An 18,530-nucleotide genomic window follows, 5' to 3' on the forward strand; every position below is an offset into this window, starting at 1 on the left:
GAAGTATAACACAGGGTGTGTTTTGAACCCCAATCCTAGAAACTGACCACAAATCACACTGACTGGATGGGAAATTTTCAACCTTCAAAGCAATAAACAATCACATGGTTCATTGTTTCTTGGTCTAGGGCTCTGTGTAAATCAAAATTTTTAGAAAATTCATAAGAGCGTAAATGGCAAAGTACTGAATTTTACAGAGTTTGCACAGAATAAATCTTTCAAGTAAATTTAGTCAATTTCAAGGTTAGAATGAATTTTTACAAGTAACATTTGAGACTAGTTACTTGTAAAAATTCATTCCATCCTTAAAATTGGCTAGTTAAGATAATTTTTTGTATTAAAGTCTTTTTGCAGAGATTTTCCTGTTAAAAAACAAACCAACCAACCAAACACAAACAACTTAAAAGATCACTGTTTGGGGGCATTTGGGGGCCATGCCTTCCATGAAATTGATTTACACAGGGCTCTAGTTATCTTTCTCCAACAGTTATTTTTTTCCCCTCCCTGTTCTCCTCCCCACCCCCAGAGGTGATGGCATTAAATGAACTAGAGAAGGACAGTCCAGTGGTTAGGGCTTGAGAGCTGGGTGACCAGGGTTCAATTCTTGATCCTCTGCAGACATTTTGTGTGACTCTGGGCAAGTCACTTAGGCCCAGATCCTCATAAGTATTTAGGCTCCTAACTTCCATTAAACTCAAAAGCCTAAATACCTTTTGAGGATCTGGGTCTTAGCCTCTCTGGGCCTCAGTTCCCCATCTCTGCAAACGGGGATAATAGCACTGTCCTGCCTCCCAGGGATGCTGTGAGAATAAAAATAATAAAGTTGTGAGGCATCAAGATACTGTGGTGATGTGGGAAATAGAAGTACCCCAGATACGGATCCTCCAATCAGAGACTAGCTGGTGTATTGCCCGTGATGATACCCAAAGCAGAAAGGGGACCACTGGGTTTTCAGACGCTCAGTGGCATTTGTGACACCGCCTGTTAGGAAAATCACCGTTTGACATGTAAACTGAATCAATTACAGATTCACTTTCACAATTAAAGATTATGAGGCTCTCTGGTGCTATGGTGATAGATCAACAGCTACAATACAGCAGGATTTTCATTGTTCACTTGCTTCCTGTTTTATCAATGTTATTTGCTCTTAGCGCGGAAAACAGAACTGTTACTATGAGTGCTGGAAGTTGAGGGAAAAAATTATTTTCATGAGTTTGTAATTTTAAGTCCACCTCTGTATTCTGTTAAGTTTGTAGTTCCTGTATCTAATAAATACTGGTTTCCTCTGTGTTCTTCTTCAGTGGAACATAGCACAATGGCTACTGCAATACGAGAACCAGGATATATGAAACATATAGTGTATGTCTTATTGAGACTCGAGGGTGTGATTTTATTAAAGTATGTAATGTAGGTGCATAAATCAAATTTGAAAATCAACAGGACTGGAGTATTTTTGAAAATTCCACCTTTAGAGGATCATTTCAAACTTTTGTAACACACTGTAGCCAAACTAAGATCTTTGTTATATTGGTTTATTTTCCAACTTTTCTCTGAATATTTTTTTGTTTAAAAGAAACCATTGGAGGAAAAGCCCCTTGAGGTGGTGGAAAAAACAGACCCCGAGGCATGCAGTCCCTCAGGTAAGATGCTGATTAATTGTAAGACGAGATGCATGCTTCATTTGGGAAAGGGAAAAACATGGAAAATGACCCAAGCACGCTTCACATTTTGTTCCCACAGGTATACAGCTGGCTTTCTCACTCACACACACACACAACCCCCCCCGCCCCTCCTCCCGGAAACATGATTGAGCGCCATTTGTCTGTCGGAGTATAGCAATATAGGTCTTAAAAAGCTTGGGTACAATTTTCAAAAATACCTAAGTTCCATTTTCAAAATCAATGGGACTTAGCCTCTTAAGTCACTTAGGTGCTTCTGAAAACATTGCCCTTGTCTTCGGTTTCACTTAATGACGGTGATGTCCATAATAAGCAGGAATGGCATGCACACCACACTTTGAATCTTCAGAGTTGCTGTAGTAGTTCTCGCCTTTCCTCCTGACTTCCACAAGGTGGCGATGTTTGCTCTCCTCTCTTCAAAAGACCTTTCTTTGTGTCCCTTGTTAATTCATAGTAGCTTTGCTTGTCCCAACACCAGACAGACAGAGCCCTTGAAGTAAAAGTTTTAAGGTGATCAGCAATGTAAATGGGACTGTTTTCCTCCACTAATAAATTCTGTGACACTTGAGCCTTGAACTCACTCTCTGCCTTCTGTGTAAACTCTCCCATGACTTAATCTGCTCTAGCTGTAATTGGTTTACTAGACTGAGATTATTCTGATGTCGTCTTTTTGACTTTGTGAAGAGAATGAAAGGTTCTAACGTGCCCTTGAAGAGCCAAAAACTTGTCACTCAATCGGCAGGAACGATTAGATGAGACTTCAAGTTTTATACTAGTCCTCTTGGAAAGGTTTAGCGTCGTCATTTAAAGAAAGTAGCTGGCTAAAATAATGGAAGATTACAGCTGAATTTTGCAGTACAACCACTTGAAACAGTTTGTCTAGGAAGGCTCAAGATGTGGAAACTGCATGTCCAAACCCAGTAAATCTTTTTATTCTTAGAAACCCAGATCCTCCTCAAAAGTTTTGAAATGAACCTGCAATCTTTGCGCACTGCGTTCCAGGAGACGTTGCAGCTTTATGACAAGGTACAGTGTGGGATAAAGAAATGTGATAAACTGAAAGCACATGATGTTATCGCATCATGGGAAGGAATAACAAATTCTAGCATCCTTGCTAGGAGCCCTACCTATTGTTGGAATTACTGGCCTTTGCAATTCACTGTGGTGATTATCATCAAAATGGCTGCAAACAATTTGTTAATGATGTATAGATATAGCATAGAGGAACACTGTCAAGGAGTGGTGTTTAACTTGCCCACTGAGCCTGCTTAGGTGACTTTACAATGTGGTTTATCTAGACTGGATGTGCCATAACAGGTTGTCATAGGAGTGGCCGTACTAGGTCCACCTAGTCCTGTATCCTGTAGTGGCCGGGGCCAGATGCTTCAGAGGAAGGTGTAAAGAACCCGATAGTAGACAGATGTGGGATACTTTGTCCCCTAAATGGCACATGTATGGAGCCATCGTGGCTACTAGAGATGTCCAGTTGTAGTAGACTAACTACAGATGTAGGTGCTGGTGCTAAATTCTTGTTTCAGTCCCAGCTCTGAAACTGACGTGATGTTGTCTTGGGGAAGTAGTTGAGCTGAAATTTTCAAATCCCTCCGCTGTGTGTAAGCTTGTGAATTGTAAACACACACGCTCAGTCCTGACATGTGCACGCTCTTCTGGCACTTTCACACCTGAATCAGAGAGAGGCGTATATTTGATGATTTAGGACCAGATTTTGAAAGGTATTTTAGCCATCTAACGCCCATTGATTTCAATGGGTGGGTGCATGGTAGGGAAGGTGCGTACGTGGGTTGCATAGCTCTCTGTTGGGGGTGAAAGCAATGGTTAGGCACCTAAATATCTTTGACTTTCAATAGGAATTAAGTACCTAACCTGCTTAGGCACTTCTTAAACCCCACTAGGCCTGCATCTTTAGGTGCCTAAATCCCTTTGTAAATCTGACCCTTGGTTCTTAACCTTTCTGTCCTTCACCAGCTATAAACCTGGGATAATTCTCATAGCACAGAGGTGCCGAGGCTTCCTTAATAGCCTTATGAAGATACAAAACACCACATGGGAGGTATGGGAGACATGGAAGATAATTGTCCTGCTTTGTTTGGCACTGGTGAGGCCTCAGGTGGTGTGTCCAATTTGGGTGTCACGCTTTAGGAAAAATGTGGACAAACTGGAGAGAGTCCAGAGGAGAGCAAAAAAAATAATAAAGGGTTTAGCAAACCTGATCTGTGAGGAAAGATTAAAAACTGGACATGTTTAGTCTTGAGAGAAGAAAACGGAGGGGGCTGATAACAGTGGTCCAATATGCTAATGGCTGTTGTAAGGAGGATGGTGATCAATTGTTCTCCATGTCCTCTGTAGGTAGGACAAGAAGCAATGGGTTAATCTGCAGCAAGGGAGATTTAGGTGAGATATTAGGAGAAACTTTCTAACGCTCAGGGGAGTGAAGCTGAGGCGTCCCAGGGGGGCTGTGGGATCCCCGTCATTGGAGGTTTTTAAGAACAGGTTAGACAAACACCTGTCAGGGCTGGTCTAGGTTTATTTGGCCCTGCCTCAGCCCTGGGAGATGAACTTGATGACTTCTCGAGGTCCTTTACAGCCCTACATTTCTAAGATTCTATAAATGCTGGGCCTAGGTGCAGATACGGCCCATTTCCCAATACGTCTGTGCACTTCTCGGGATGGGAAAAGAAGGAACTTTCCCATTAACCAGAGAGAGTGGGGATGGCTGTGTGTGCTTGCTTCGTGTATTTCTGAACGCCTGTAGTCGCTCGCCTAAAGGATGGGAGTGTCCTTGCTGCTGTGTTGAAAGGAGTATGCCTGAAATAGCACACAATTCAGCTGGGGTGTGCGCCCCCAGGCTGTGTCCGAGGTAGAACGTCAGACTCCGTGGGATCAGTGTGGAGCCTGGAGCTGACTGAGGAGAATTCTCTTAAGGAAAATTCCATCCTGAGTGCTTACACTCTGCTGACTTGGATTCCATCTCCATCATCATCTGGAAAAGGTCTTCTTCTCAGAGGCTGGCGTGGCATTCCTGTACCTTGTAAAACAGCTGGGTTCCACCCCCCTATGGCTGAAAATGCATATTAACATGGAGCACTTAAACAGCAGTGCATTGTCCAAGTGCTTCACAGGTACTGATCTGAATGCTTCTGAGAGGTAGGCATGAATGTCGCTCTGAGGGGAAACTGAGGTACGGAGGTTGTGACTTGAAGAAGTAGGGTGGCAGAGCCAGGCCTGAAGTGTTTTCTAGGCCTTGGGACTGTGTGCACCCATATGGTATAGTTTGCATACCAGCTTGTGTCACTCTTTAGGATCCTTTAAATCTAAGATTCAATACAGCATAAAACGTAAGATCATGTCAATAATCTAGGAGCTTAATGACTAAACTGACCCTATGTTGACAAAAATCCACTGAGGCGGCAGCTATAGATCTGATCAGGACTCAAATAGCTTACTGGGCTGTTAGGGAAAGACTAAGCGTACTGTCCAATTCCTTAAAGCTCTCTCTCCGTAGGTGACCTCCTGCAAAGAATCCACGGAGGAAGAGCTCCTCCAGATAAAAACCATGCTTGCCAGCACTTTCAGCTGGATGAAAACTGAACTGGATTCCAGAGCGGTCAAAAACAATGCTGACGTCGCAACAGCTACGGACAGTCTGTCCCCTCAGCTCAAGCGCCTGCGTGACAATGAGACGCTTTATCTCTTGAAACATTACTCAGAATCACTGGTGAGGATGGTCCAGGAAAAACTTGATGACTCTATTAAACCAGAAGTGGCTTGAGTGACCCCGGCAGGTAGATACGCCAAGGGTATGTTTTATTGCAATGCAGAGCTTGAGAGAACACAAATTAAATCGAGGCCCCACATGCGACTCCTGCGGAGTCCGACCTTTTACAAAATACGCGTGTTAACGGTTGTCTTCTGCACTGGTTTTTTGTCAGTTTTTGTTTTGTTGTGTGTAAATTGTATTTTAATGGCCTCGGCAAACACGGTCCTAAGCAGTAGCCTAACAAACGGCCTTTTTGGAAGAAAGCGCTCAGACTGTTACAGCGGAAACAAGGGGAGAGGATTGACGCGCCGTCGATATGTTTTGGATCTGTATTTTAGGTTGGTGTGTTGTAAGCTGCTTCGGCAAAAGTATTTTTGTTTTTTTGTTTTTAGATCCCTGCCACTTTCAAGAAGTCTTTAAAATAAATATGTTTTGTTTGAAGGAATGATCCTCCTATTGCTTCATAGATGGAATAGATTTTACAGGGGCCATCATTAGACTATCTTCTCTGAACCTTGCATGGCACAGCTGGAGAATTTCAACGCTGCTGTTGTCTCAGGGCTCGTGTCCCAGCGTACTGGTCTGCTCTAAGGGTTAGCTTTGGGGGAACTGGTGATTTGATGGCTTTGGAAGACTGGTAATGGGGTAACTGAGCCTTTCACCTCTAGTCGGCTGGTTCAAATCCAGCCTACGTTGATCATGATAGGAAGCCCATCTGAAGACCACCCAGTAGCCTAATGATTATCTACTATGCTTTTAATATAGCACTCTTCACACCGAGATCTCAAATGTTTTACAGAGGTCAGTATCATTACCTCCATTTGGCAAATAGGGAAACTGAGGCACGGGGAGGGGAAGAGACTGCCAAGGTCACCCGGAAGACCAAAAGCCTCCCCATTTTCGAAGGGGAAACTGAGGCACAGAAAGGCAGTGACTTGCCTAAAGCAATACGGGGACAGTGGCAGAGTTAAGACTGTAGAACCCCAGAGCTCCTGAAAGAGAGGTTAGGGAAGCTGTGCCAGTCAGTGCCCAAGCTTCACTTGTCCTACAGCTAAACGGAGCTTCAACCCTTACCCTGGCTGTGGGATTCATAATGGTCACAGGCAGCCAAGGCTTGAGTATACAGCTCAGCTGTGTATATCAGTGAGCTGAGACACTGTGCAGCGGGAGGCAGCATCCTCTGAGTGCAGGGAAGTGCTCCCCGCTGTCAGATCAGACCAGCACCAGGTGGGGAACGGAATGGGGGTGGTGAGCAAATGCACTTCAATGGGGAGGACAGTGAAGGAAGGAGGCTAGGCTGGACTATGGCCAGAAACTGACTAGATGTTAAGTGCTGGGACTGAAAAGGGGCTAGAACCAACCAAACTGGTCAGCTGTTTGGAAAGGGCTGACACCACGGGGCTGGAAGGAGAGAGTAAGGAAGCCCTGAATTGGAGCTCAGGACGGTATTCTACAAAGGCTGGCAGAGATCGGAGTGTCCGGTTCCAGGAAGATAATGGGGTAAAGGTTCTGAGGGAAGGGCCAGAGGATGGCAGAGAGCTTTTGGCCAGGGCAATAGCCATCAGAAGATGGGAAAATGGGGGTTCTGTTGACCAGATGAGGTCTAGCAGGGAAAACCGGAGACAAAGGAATTAGCCCTTGCACAAAGACTGGGATTTGAAATGAGATGGAAAACCGGGGGGTAGAGGCACAGGGAAGCTCTTCCAGATGGCAGGAGCTACAGAGGAGAAGGCTCTTGTTCCCCCATGGGCCAGAGAGGAGGCCAGTGTTAGATTAGCAGGGAGAAAAGAACGAAAGACAAGACTAGCAAGACCACGGAGGGTTCTGAGCAGCACAGAGCCACAAAGGAGGCACGAAGAGAAGTGGGTGTGGAGGGTTTTAATTACCAAATGAGAAATGTATGCAGCATGCTAGCGCAGCCTAGCTCTAGTCTCCAAACGAAGACAAGCTATAAATAACCCCTACTTCCTTCCAGCCTGCCCTTTGTCAGTTGCAGGGGAATGCCCTGGGCTCTGTGCAATGCCTGGAGAAATTTACTGGTGTAATTATACGGCTATTGTACTGATGTAATTATACGGCTATTGTAGTGGTATAACTGCCCGTGTGGCCGTTGCTATTCCAGAATTCGTGCTTGTTATGTTGCTCGTGAAGGGGGTTAAACTAGATTGAAAAAAGCCACCACTATTCCCGAATAAAAGTGTGTATATGGGGCACTAAACTGGTGTAACTAGACCTGTATAACTATAGTGGTATATAATGGCTATGTAGACAAAGTCTTGCTCTAAGCTGAACCAAACACACAACCTTTTGAGCACCGGAGTGGCTACGGAATCAAGTCTGCAGCATGAGAGCTGTTGGCCGGTGGAACGTTCCTAAGGGAATGATGTAGAAAGCCCAGAACTTAGCTCAGTTAAAACCTAGACTGGATGATACGCTGTATGGAACAACGCCTTTCCTGGGAGGCAGTATGGTCAGTGGATGATGCACTGGATTGGGAACCAGGAGACTTGAGTTATATTCCTGGCTCTGCCACATGATCTTTGGAAAGTCCTCTTTCCCTTCCGCCTTCTGCGTCCGTTTTCTTCTCTGCAGAATAAGTGCTGACTTTTATGAAGTGCTTTTGAGGCCTACAGATGAAATGGCTGTTAGAGCTAAGCCAAGTTCTTGTTACATTAGCCAAAGTGTAGACTGGATGGGATCTATTAGCTTCTTGGGTTCACTAGCCAATGCTCGTTTTCTGCTCCTCTGACACTTAATTGATACCAAAGTAAATAAATCTCTTTTAAACAGACCCACATTTTCATATCCCTCTGCCACAGTTTTGCTTGGTGCTTTGATTTGAATAAACCTGTTTCCATGGACAGCTTTGCGAGCAGTTTGATTTTATGCATTTGCCCTTTATTTGACTAACAAACATCCCAAGAGAGGAGATCAGCTGGTGTTCTCCTGGCTGTGTCTGAACGGCTACATAGGGTGACCTTTTTTCTTTGTTTCACTCCTGCAGATCTAATGATTCTCACCAGAACTGTGTTGGAAGTGCCTTGGATTTGTAGATTTCCAAGCCAGAAGGGACCATAATGATCACCTAGTCTGAGCCCCTGTATAATCCATGAATTCCTCTATCCAACCTAACTGCTTGGGTTTGGACCCAGTGCTGATCTGACTGCTGTTTCTGAAAAGAGGCAGACCCTGCCTCAGAGAGCTTGCGCTTTAAACAAAGGGCTTGTCTACACTGGCAAGTTTCTGCGTAGTAACTCCCGAGGTGCACACACGGCCAAGCCACTTAGTGCGCAGAAACTGCGCAGTTGCAGGGCTGTAAAAAAACCACCCCAACGAGAGGCGTCAAGCTTTCTGCGCCGGGGGTACAGCACCGCAGTGCCAGTGTAGACACTCTGGTCGACTACAGCACTGCGATTGGCCTCCGGGAGGTGTCCCACAATGCCTGCTCTCGCCTCTCTGGTCATCGGTTTGAACTCTACTGCCCTGCCCTCAGGTGACCAGCTGTCATCCCCACCCCTTAAATTCCTTGGGAATTTTGAAAGTCCCCTTCCTGTTTGCTCTGATGTGTGCAGTGGTCTCAGTGCATCTTTCCATGTGACCATGCCTGCTCCATGCACCAGGCGATCCCCCACTTGGAGCAATGCCGAGCTGCTGGACCTCATCAGCATTTGGGGAGAGGAGGCTGTCCAGTCCCAGCTGTGCTCCAGCCGTAGGAATTATGATACCTTCGGACAGATTTCACGATGCATGACAGAAAGGGGCCATGACCGGGACACATTGCAGTGCACGGTCAAAATGAAGGAGCTGCAGAACGCCTACCACAAGGTGCAGGAGGCAAACCACTGCTATGGTGCTGCGCCCACGAGCTGCCGGTTTTACAAAGAGTTGGATGTGATACTTGGCAGCAACCCCACCTCCACTGCGAAGGCCACTGTGGATACTTTGGTGGCTCATGTGTCAGTCGAGAGTGGGCCGAGCCAGGAGGAGGAAATCTTTGGATGAGGATGTGGAGGGGGACCCAGAGGCAGAGGATGACTCAGAGATGCATGCAACCTGGAGCTCTCCTCTACCCCTAAGGAGGCTAGCCAGTCACAGCTGTTGGATCTTGGTGAAGTGCAAACAGGAGAGGAGGCCCCGGTAAGTGGCTTTGATTTTGGGAATCACTGAAGCGAGTTGTTGGGGGCAGGAGGGTTGCAGAAAGCAGTCTTGTGTCTGTATGATGCGTGCACCACAACATGCTTTGTCTGAGCAGCGGAACAGGGTGTTGATTGACTCCCTCACTTCACCGCATAAGGGTCAGGGCGGAAGCCAGGGTCTTGGAGAAGACCCTCCCTTGATTCCCTGCTCATCCTCAGCTGCGAGATATCGTCCATAATGATCACAGCCTGTGGAAAATTTGGGGACAGGAATGATTATAAGGCCCCCACTATAGTGCTGGCTCTCCCCAAGAGCCCCGTGTACAGTATGGTCCTGGAACACTGATTGATGTCCCCTGCCCCTGTGGTTACTCACCATTTAGGGGGTCTTTCGTGGCTTGTGTGTGCTTGCCCAGGGTCAGCCAGTTAGTGACAGGTATGTGAACAGTGGCTGTGTTTTAAATCAGTGGTTGCAAACAATACTGCTTCTGTAAAATGTTGCATTTTGGCTTCACAGATATCATCACCTTGGGAGCCCAGCCTCCCTCTTTGTTCTCACCGGCTGAATGGCTGCGCAGAATTAGGAAGTGGCCACGAAGAACTAAAGAGGACTTTCTGCGTGAGGTCATGATGCGCTTCACAGCCGAAAAACAAGAACTGAAGGAGTGGTGGGACAGCGAGAAGAGGGACCGAAAGGAGAAGGCGGTTTGCCAGAACGAAGCCACGGAGCGGCTCTTAAACATTACGGAGCGCCAAGCGGACACGCTCCAGGTGCTACTAGCACTGCAAACCGAGCAGCTCCGTGCCCGCCCTCCCCTGCAGCCGCTGTCGCAAAACTCTTTCCCATGCACCCCTCAGACACCGCCAACACACGCTTATCAACCTCCTGGCTCCAGTCTGTACCCACTGCATTCCACTCCTGCCCCATCACAGTCCATCCCTGCGGGCTCCTGCAGTACCCACTGCACTCAACACCCATCCCTCGGCAGTTTAGCCCTACTGAAGTACAGTACTGGCTGCACTGTACTCCAAAGGAGAAGGTTGGGTATGATACCTGGACATACACAAATCTTTAACCGTCCCAGGACCCCACCTCCTCCTGGGACTCTCCCTTCCCCTATCCCCCTCAGTGCTGATGTATTTTTTTTTTTTTGTTTGTCTCTCTCTTCTGGTGGTTGTTTTTTAATAAAGAATTGTTTTGGTTTGAAAGCAATCTTTATTCCATTAATTGAAAGCAAACCGAGCCCTGCAAAGCCACTGGCAACTTTCTTACACCTTCATAGTGCATCATCTGCACCAATCACAATCACTTCCTAGCATTACAAGCACTGCACTCCCGAGCATAGCAACAAACATTAGTGGCTTTCAGCTTCAAATTGCTGCCTCAAGGCATCCCTGATCCTTATGGCCCTGCGCTGCGCCCCTCTAATAGCCCTGGTCTCTGGCTGTTCAAGTTCAGCCTCCAGGCACTGTGTGAAGCTTTCACCCTTCCCTTCACAAATATTATGGAGCATACAGCACGTGGCTATAACCATAGGAATATTGTCATCATCCAGGTCCAGCTTCCCATATAGACAGCGCCAGCGAGCCTTTAAGCGGCCAAAAGCACACTCAACAGTTATTCTGCTCTTGCTCAGCCTGTTGTTGACCCACTCCTTGCTGCTGTCAAGTTGCCCCTTGTATGGCTTCATAAGGCACAGCATTAGGGGGTAGGCAGGGTCTCCCAGGATCACAGTGGGCATTTCGACTTCCCCTACAGTGATCTTCTGGTCCGGGAAGAAAGTCTCTGCTTGCAGCTTCCTGAACAGGCCAGTGTTCCGAAAGATGTGTGCGTCATGCACCTTTCCAGACCAGTCTACGTTAATGTCCATGAAATGCCCACAGTGATCCACAAGCACCTGGAAAACCATCGAGAAATAACCCTTGCAATTAATGTACTCTGGGGGTAGGTGGTCTGGTGCCAGAATTGGAATATGCATGCCATCTACCTCCCCTCCGTAGTTAGGGAAGCCCATTTGTGCAAAGCCATCCACAATGTCACGCATGTTGCCCAGAGTCAAGGTCTTTCTGAGCAGGATGCGATGAATGGCCCTGCACACTTCCGTCAACACAAGTCCAACAGTCGACTTTCCCACTCTGAACTGGTTAGCGACCGATCAGTAGCTGTCTGGAGTAGCCAGCTTCCACAGTGCAATCACCACACGCTTCTCCAATGGCAGGGCAGCTCTCATGTCCTTGTGCCGCAGGGCTGGGGCGAGCTCATCACACAGTCCCATGAATATGGCTTTCCGCAGCCACTGTTCATCCTCCCAGACGTGCATGATGACGTGATCCCATCACTCAGTGCTTGTTTCCCGAGCCCAAAAGCGGCATTCCACTGTGGTCAGCACCTCTGTGAATGCCACAAGCAATCTCGGGTCGTAGCTACTACGCGTGGCGAGATGAGTGTCGCACTCCTCTTGCCTTTGTAGTTTACGGAATAACTCCACTGCCACTCGTGACGTGTTAGTCAGAGCGACTAGCATATTTTGTCAACAGTGCGGGATCCATTCCTGCAGACCTGAAGAGGCGGAGCGTGCAGTACAGAAACTGTTGAAAGATGGTGCCAAATGCGGACGGAAGCACAGGGATTGCTGGGATGCGAAGCAATGCATCGTGGGGCATTGGGACAGGACCTAGAATGCCCCACGACCCCTTCTGCCTTCCCACAACTCTTAGCAGCAGAAAAGGAAGAGGGGCTGTGGGGGACAGCTGCCCAGAGTGCACCACTCCGAATACCGCTGCAAGTGTGACCACGCTATCGCGCAGGCAGCTGACAGTGTGAACGCTCAAGAGCAGTTTCCCTTCAGCGCTCTCGGAGCGGCGCTGTATCTGCTGGTGCTGTAACTCTGCCGGTGTAGATGTAGCCTTAGTGTGTGGCAAGCCAGGATGTGGAGCTATCGCACGCCAGCTTGCCCTGCAGTAACTCGCTAAGTGCCTGCTGCTCCAGCGCAGTGAAGGTCCGAGGGCATGGCTGGGAACCCCCGTCTCGGTTCCAAGGGCGCCCGGTCTGGGTTGGAGTGGGTGATGTATGTGTCTGGCAGGGCGTTCAGAAGGCTCAGTGTCCCATTCCCAGTCCCCAGGGTCGTCCAAAATGATCTGAGCAGGAATCGGTTTTCTCCAAGTATGTCTGGCGCCTGCCACCGACTTGATTTGGGTTGGAAGGAAACAAACCAGACAAGGGGTGTTCATTCGAGGAATGGTGGCCTAGTGCTTCGGGGCACTAGCCGAGGCTGTGAAAGACCTGGGTCCAAGCCCCTGCCCTGCCACAGGTTCCCTGTGTGACCTGGGCCCAGATCCTCAGGTATTTGGGTGCCTAACTCCCATTGATTTCAAGAACCTCAGAGAAGCTGGGCCTCGCCTCAGTTCTGCACCTGCCCTCAGTTCTGCACCAGCCTCACAAGTGGGCTGTGAGGGTGACTTCATTGAATATGGCGAGGCGCTCAAATGCTACAGGAGCGGGAGCCAGGTGGGTCCCTTAGATGTGCAGTTAACAAGGCCGGATCCTGATCACCCATGCGGCGTGAGCCCGCTTTCCATCCAAGCCTGCTGACAAAGGGCAGGTAACCGTCAGCGATTCTGCCCGGGGCCAGAGCTGTAGATTTGCATGAAGAGGATGGAGGGCTTTATTTTGTTGACAACTAAGAGCACAGTGCATGCAAAGAACGAGGCTTCGTATTCCTGGCCCGCTCGGGCCATTCAAATCCTCATTGCGATCAGTGTCTATATAAACAAACACACACACACACACACACACACACACACGCTTTCCCTGTCCTGCTGATCTGGCGCGTAAGTGGTGGCTTTGCAAGAGGAGATTGATCTGGGAGGGTGCTGCTATCCATATATATTTGCTTGACAGGCAGTGCAGGCTAGTGCACTGAGCATAGTTCTGGGAACTTGGACTTCTAATCCTCCTGTGATGTGACCTGAGACTACCCGCACTGACTGGGTGTGCCTCAGTTTCCCCACGTGTCAAAGGAGGGTAAGAAGTAGTGACTCACCTCGCAGCGGGGAAGCAGCATGTCTGGATGTTAGAGCAATGGCTTAGAAGCTCAGACTGCTCTAGTGGTTAGAGTGGGGGGTTAGGAGCCAGGACGTCTGGGTTCTATCACCAGCTCTGGGAGGGGAGTGGGGTCTAGTGGTTAGCGGGTGACTGGGAACCTGGACTCTTGGGTCCTGTGAGCTCAACTGGGTCAGTTCCCCTCTCCGTGCCTCACTTTTTCTATCTGTAAAATGGAGACAGGCCCTCCTTGGGGGGAGCATGAAGCATCCAGGGTTGTCTGAAGATGCTTGGTGCTCTTTGGGATTGGCTGCTTCTTGATCACAAGACCCCGTGTTGCCGCCTGCCTGTACCAAAGGCATTCCCATTTCTGCTTGCTCCCCGGTGCCCCTATTACTCCTGGCAACGGGGTGTCGAACAAGGAACGTTGAGGTGGGGAAGCACTGGAACGGTCCACCGGGACTTCTGAGACCTTTCCTGGCTGAGCCTGGAATTGCATCTGCCATGCCGAAGGCTTTCCTGGTGAAAAGGCACCGGGCAACCACGCTGGGGTCCCAGGACTGGGGAGAGCTCTCGGACCAGCTGCGGGGCGACGCCTACGTCCCAGGTAGGTGCCTAGTTCATTACCCTTGGTGGGGGGATGGGGGATTCCACTTACTTTAGGGCATGGGCCACTCTTAACGCTGGTGAAAGCGACCAGATTCACCGCCCTGACGTTCTCTGCTTACCCACTGAGTGCCCAGCCCAGGGAGCTGCACCCGCTCTGGGGCAGAAGGGCACTCCGTCTCCATGGCCTGGTGGATCCACAGCCTCTGTGATCAGGCTGTGAATGAGGCAGGGACAACGGTGGTGGATTTTGTGACCTGGCCATGCCTCCCATAAGGCCCCCCACCCAGCCTGCACAGGGAATAGAGAGCCCTGAGTGGGACTGGAACCAGTGACCAAGAGGGAAGATGCGTTCTAGCCTGGGCTGTCCAACTCCCTCCCACGTAATGGCCATGGTGTCCCGACTGGGGTACCGCGGTGGCCTGACTGGCTGGCTGGCTTGATGTATGGGCGCAGGGCAGTCTAACCTGCCCCTTTTGCCGGGTGCTTTTCATGGGGCTGCTGAGGGCTGTGAACCAAGGATGGTACCCAGCAGGAATCTTCCTGCTGGGTGATTTCCCCACACGCACACTGCCTCTCTCTCTCTGTGAGGCTGTGCCTGATTTCCACTCAGCGCTCATGGCAGGAAGCAAGGGCAAGTCTAAGGTCATGTGTGTTTTGACCTTCCAGGGAGCAGCATGAGCATCGGCCCCGCAGCCTCAGGGGCGTTCCCAGAGGACAGGAAGAGCGGCTGGGATGCACCAAGTCAGAGAAGCTCCCCTAGGCCCCATCCAAACCTGCTGCCCCCTGATACTGCCGTGAAATACCCTAGAGCAAAGGTAAAGTGTGTGTCTATTTGATAAGAGCAGGGAGGGGGACTGGAAGCCAGGACTCCTGGGTTCTATTCCTGGCTGGGTGTGAAGTGTGCCATCCAGTGACCAGAGTGGGTGTGGGGGACGAAGAGTCTGGATTCCTGGGGCCCATGCTTAGCTCTGGGGAATGGGTTTAGCAGTTTGAGCAGACAAATAGGAATCTGGACTCCTGGGCTCTATTCCTGGCTCTGGTGGGTGGGTGGGTCTAGTGGGTTAGAGTGGGGCGGGCTGGGAGTCAGGACTCCTGGGTTCTGTCTCCAGCTGTGGGGTGTAAGGGATTGGGGGAGGGCAGGGAGCGAGGATCCTGGGTTCTATTCCTAGCTCTGAGAGGGGAGGGGAGACTAGTGGTTGGGGTTGGGGCAGGGCTGGGAGTCAGGACGCCTGGGTTCTGTTCTCAGCTCTGGGGAGTGGGTTTAGCAGTTCGGGCAGGTGGCTGAGAATCGGGCTCCTGGGCTGTATGGTCATGGCTGAGGACCAAGCTCCAGAGTGAGTCACTGGAGGAGCCAGCAATAGACCCCCCCCCGCCGCCCCCAATTCCCTGTTGCTTGCTCTAACCGCTGCACCTTGCCCAGAGGGGAAACCTAGTGAGTACCCAGGATAGAAAATCTTTCTCCCGTGCCGGCGGGAGGAGGTTTTGCTCCAGCCCGTACAGCTCCTTTGAAGCCCCTGGGGCTGTCTGGGAGTAGAACAGGAGCCAGCGTGGCTATGTGCCTGCATAGGGTAGGCAACACCCCTCACCCCTTCCTGCAGGGTTGTGATCACACTGCCCCTTGGGAGTGACCAGGGCTAGATCGTGATCAGCCGTGCGGGGAAGATCCCAACGGCTGCCACGACCCTGCTTGTGGAAACATGGGATGTTTTCTTCCCCCTGAGACCAGGTGGGAAAAAGGGATTGGGCACACCGAGCCCCTGGCATGGGAGGAGGAATGTGGGGGCACCCAGAGCCCCCGGCAGGGTGGGGAAGGGAAAGCAGGGCTCCCAGATTTTCAAGCCAGCAAGCGACACCGCTCAGCCCTGCTGTCAGGGGCCGGCGCAGGGGCAGTGCTCCCCACCTGCTCCCTTTCCCACCTCCCTCCCGCACTCCCTTTTGCAGGGGAAAGGGTCCCAGGGGCCGGGCGACTTCCCCTGCCCTGGGTGCAGCAAGGCCTTCCCACTGCAGCGCATGCTGACCCGCCACCTGAAGTGCCACAGCTCGGTCAAGAAGCACGTCTGCCGATACTGCGGCAAGGGCTTCAACGACACTTTCGATCTGAAGAGACACACGCGGACCCACACCGGTGAGGCTGGGGCTGCACGTGGGAAGCAGGTTGTTTAAGTGGGAGGCTCTGCTGCTCAGTCCCTCCCTTCTGCCCTGAGGCCTCCCCCCACAGGGGCCAGGTCCCTTATAATTAGGCTCCTTCTCCCTCTCCCTTGTGGACTCTCCGGGGCAGGAGAGGGGAGCTAGGTGGAATGGCAGGAAAAGGCAGCCCCAGGGCAATCGTGGGAAAGCATTGGAGGACCATCGGCACCCCAGGTAAGTAGCCTGCATCCACACTGCACAAAGTGGGCAGGTTAGAGCAGAACCTGGGCCCCAATCCAACCCCCCAGCTAGCCTGGGTTTAAAGTACCGGCAAAGCCAGATCTGAGAGTTCTTTGTGTGTGGATGGGATTTGGCCACGGTCCCACAGGCAAATTAGGGACTTGAACCCAGGTCTCCCAAGTGCTCGGTTGGTGCCCTGCCCCGGGTCATCCTGCCTCTCTGCCCACTAACCTGCGTTGACTCCCCTCCCCCACCCGATTTGGGGGAGAAGGTTTGTGTGGACGGGAGAGAGGTTAGGTCTTGGGTTCTCTCTGTCCCCTAACCCTGCCGCACTCGCTGCAGGCATCCGCCCGTACCGCTGCCACGTCTGTGCCAAGGCCTTCACCCAGCGCTGCTCCCTGGAGTCCCACCTCCGCAAGATCCACGGGGTGCAGCAGAAATACGCCTACCGCGAGCGGCGTGCCAAGCTCTTCGTCTGCGAGGAGTGCGGCTTCACCTGCGCGGCGGGCGACGAGTACGATGGCCACGTGCGGCGGCTCCACCCCGGCACCTCCCTGCTGCGCAAGTACCTCGGCAGGCAGCCCGCCGCCTCCCTCCACTTCCTCCTCTACCCCAGCGGCCATTACGCCTGAGGCTGGGCCCAGAGCCTCTCGTGCAGTGGGACCCCCAGCACCAGTGCATGCAGGGATCCCCCAGCAATCCGGTCAAGGGGATAGCTAGCCACCCGACAGGGCTAGTAAGCATTGTTCCCTACCAGCCAAGCCCTTCCTCAGGGACAAGAATCCACTGGGCTGATGGGATCCCTGTAATCACTGAGTCAGGCCTCTGTATAACACAGGCACTAGGGCTGCCTGGAATTGGTTCCTGCTTGACGGAGAGCAGACCTCTTAGAAAAACAGCCCGTGTGGGAGGCTGTCACAGCCCTCCATCACATACAGTGGCTGATTCGCCTCCCTGTCGATAATACAGTAGTGAAGAGACACTTCCCAGAGCATTTAAGTGCTACTGTTTTATACCATTTAATCAGCTAAGTCTTCAGCTTCTGTCCCTGGTTGTGCCCTTAGAGGGTTAGCCTCAAATTTAAGGTCAGAAGGGACTGCCCCGATCAGCTCAGCCGACCTCTGCATATCACAGCCCCCCAGGGACCCGGATTAGGCTAACGGGAGCCTACCCTGTTGTGTGCCACAGGCAGAGAACAGGAGGGAGGGAGGTTTGTAGCTTTGCGATGCGGAGTGCCACTGCCAAAATGCCCACCAAACTTGTCTTGTGCCCTGTATCTGCCTCCTCTTCCCAGCCTGAATTGCATTAGTGCCCATGTTTGGTATAAAGAAAAGGAGGACTTGGGGCACCTTAGAGACTAACCAATTTATTTGAGCATAAGCTTTCGTGAGCTACAGCTCGGATGCATCTGATGAAGTGACCTGTAGCTCACGAAAGCTTATGCTCAAATAAAATTGGTTAGTCTCTAAGGTGCCACAAGTCCTCCTGTTCTTTTTGCGAATATAGACTAACATGGCTGCTACTTTGAAACATGTTTGGTATAATTCTCAGGTCTAAGTTAGAGCCAGGCCTTGCCACTGCTTGGAATAAATGCCACAGACACAAATCTGGAGCAGGCCACCCCAAGAACTGGTTTCCTTTAATTGCTGGATTCATCCCACTTCCAGCCTGGCTGCCCTTGAGCAGCTCCCTGCAGTTCTACCTACCACAGGATGTGCTGGTAGGGGGCAGGACCTCAGGGTGGCTGGGTGGAGCTGGGGTTGGACATTCCCATATGCAACAGGAAATGCAGAGAATTCACAGAGGTGGAATGTAATTATCCTGGTTTGGATCAAGCCAGGACAAACTTACCACGCTAATTCCATGGAAGCTCTAATGATAATGTAGAGCACGGTGACTGATCCTGCCCAAGGGGCTGT

The 18,530-nt window shown here is 50.6% G+C and overlaps 2 protein-coding genes across 3 annotated transcripts in view; both read left to right on the forward strand.

Annotated features, from left to right (window-relative positions):
• WDR62 (WD repeat domain 62) overlaps positions 1 to 5,902 on the forward strand; it is a 40,892-nt gene extending 34,990 nt beyond the window's left edge. For both annotated transcript variants that reach the window (XM_043534711.1, XM_037884606.2), the window contains exons 28-30: positions 1,574 to 1,640; positions 2,620 to 2,705; positions 5,203 to 5,902. In XM_043534711.1, the coding sequence (XP_043390646.1) occupies positions 1,574 to 1,640; positions 2,620 to 2,705; positions 5,203 to 5,469 (420 nt within the window). In that variant the 3' untranslated portion in view covers positions 5,470 to 5,902. The remainder of the gene's footprint in view (positions 1 to 1,573; positions 1,641 to 2,619; positions 2,706 to 5,202) is intronic.
• Positions 5,903 to 14,947: 9,045 nt separating this feature from the next.
• On the forward strand, positions 14,948 to 18,508 carry OVOL3 (ovo like zinc finger 3). The gene is made up of 3 exons (XM_037884636.2): positions 14,948 to 15,059; positions 16,186 to 16,369; positions 16,954 to 18,508. The coding sequence occupies exons 2-3, from the start codon at positions 16,255 to 16,257 to the stop codon at positions 17,241 to 17,243; spliced, it is 405 nt and encodes a 134-aa protein (XP_037740564.1). The 5' UTR covers positions 14,948 to 15,059; positions 16,186 to 16,254; the 3' UTR covers positions 17,244 to 18,508.
• The last annotated feature ends 22 nt before the right edge of the window (positions 18,509 to 18,530 follow it).

This window comes from Chelonia mydas, chromosome 23, assembly GCF_015237465.2.
Source record: "Chelonia mydas isolate rCheMyd1 chromosome 23, rCheMyd1.pri.v2, whole genome shotgun sequence".
Lineage (NCBI taxonomy): Eukaryota > Metazoa > Chordata > Testudines > Cheloniidae > Chelonia > Chelonia mydas.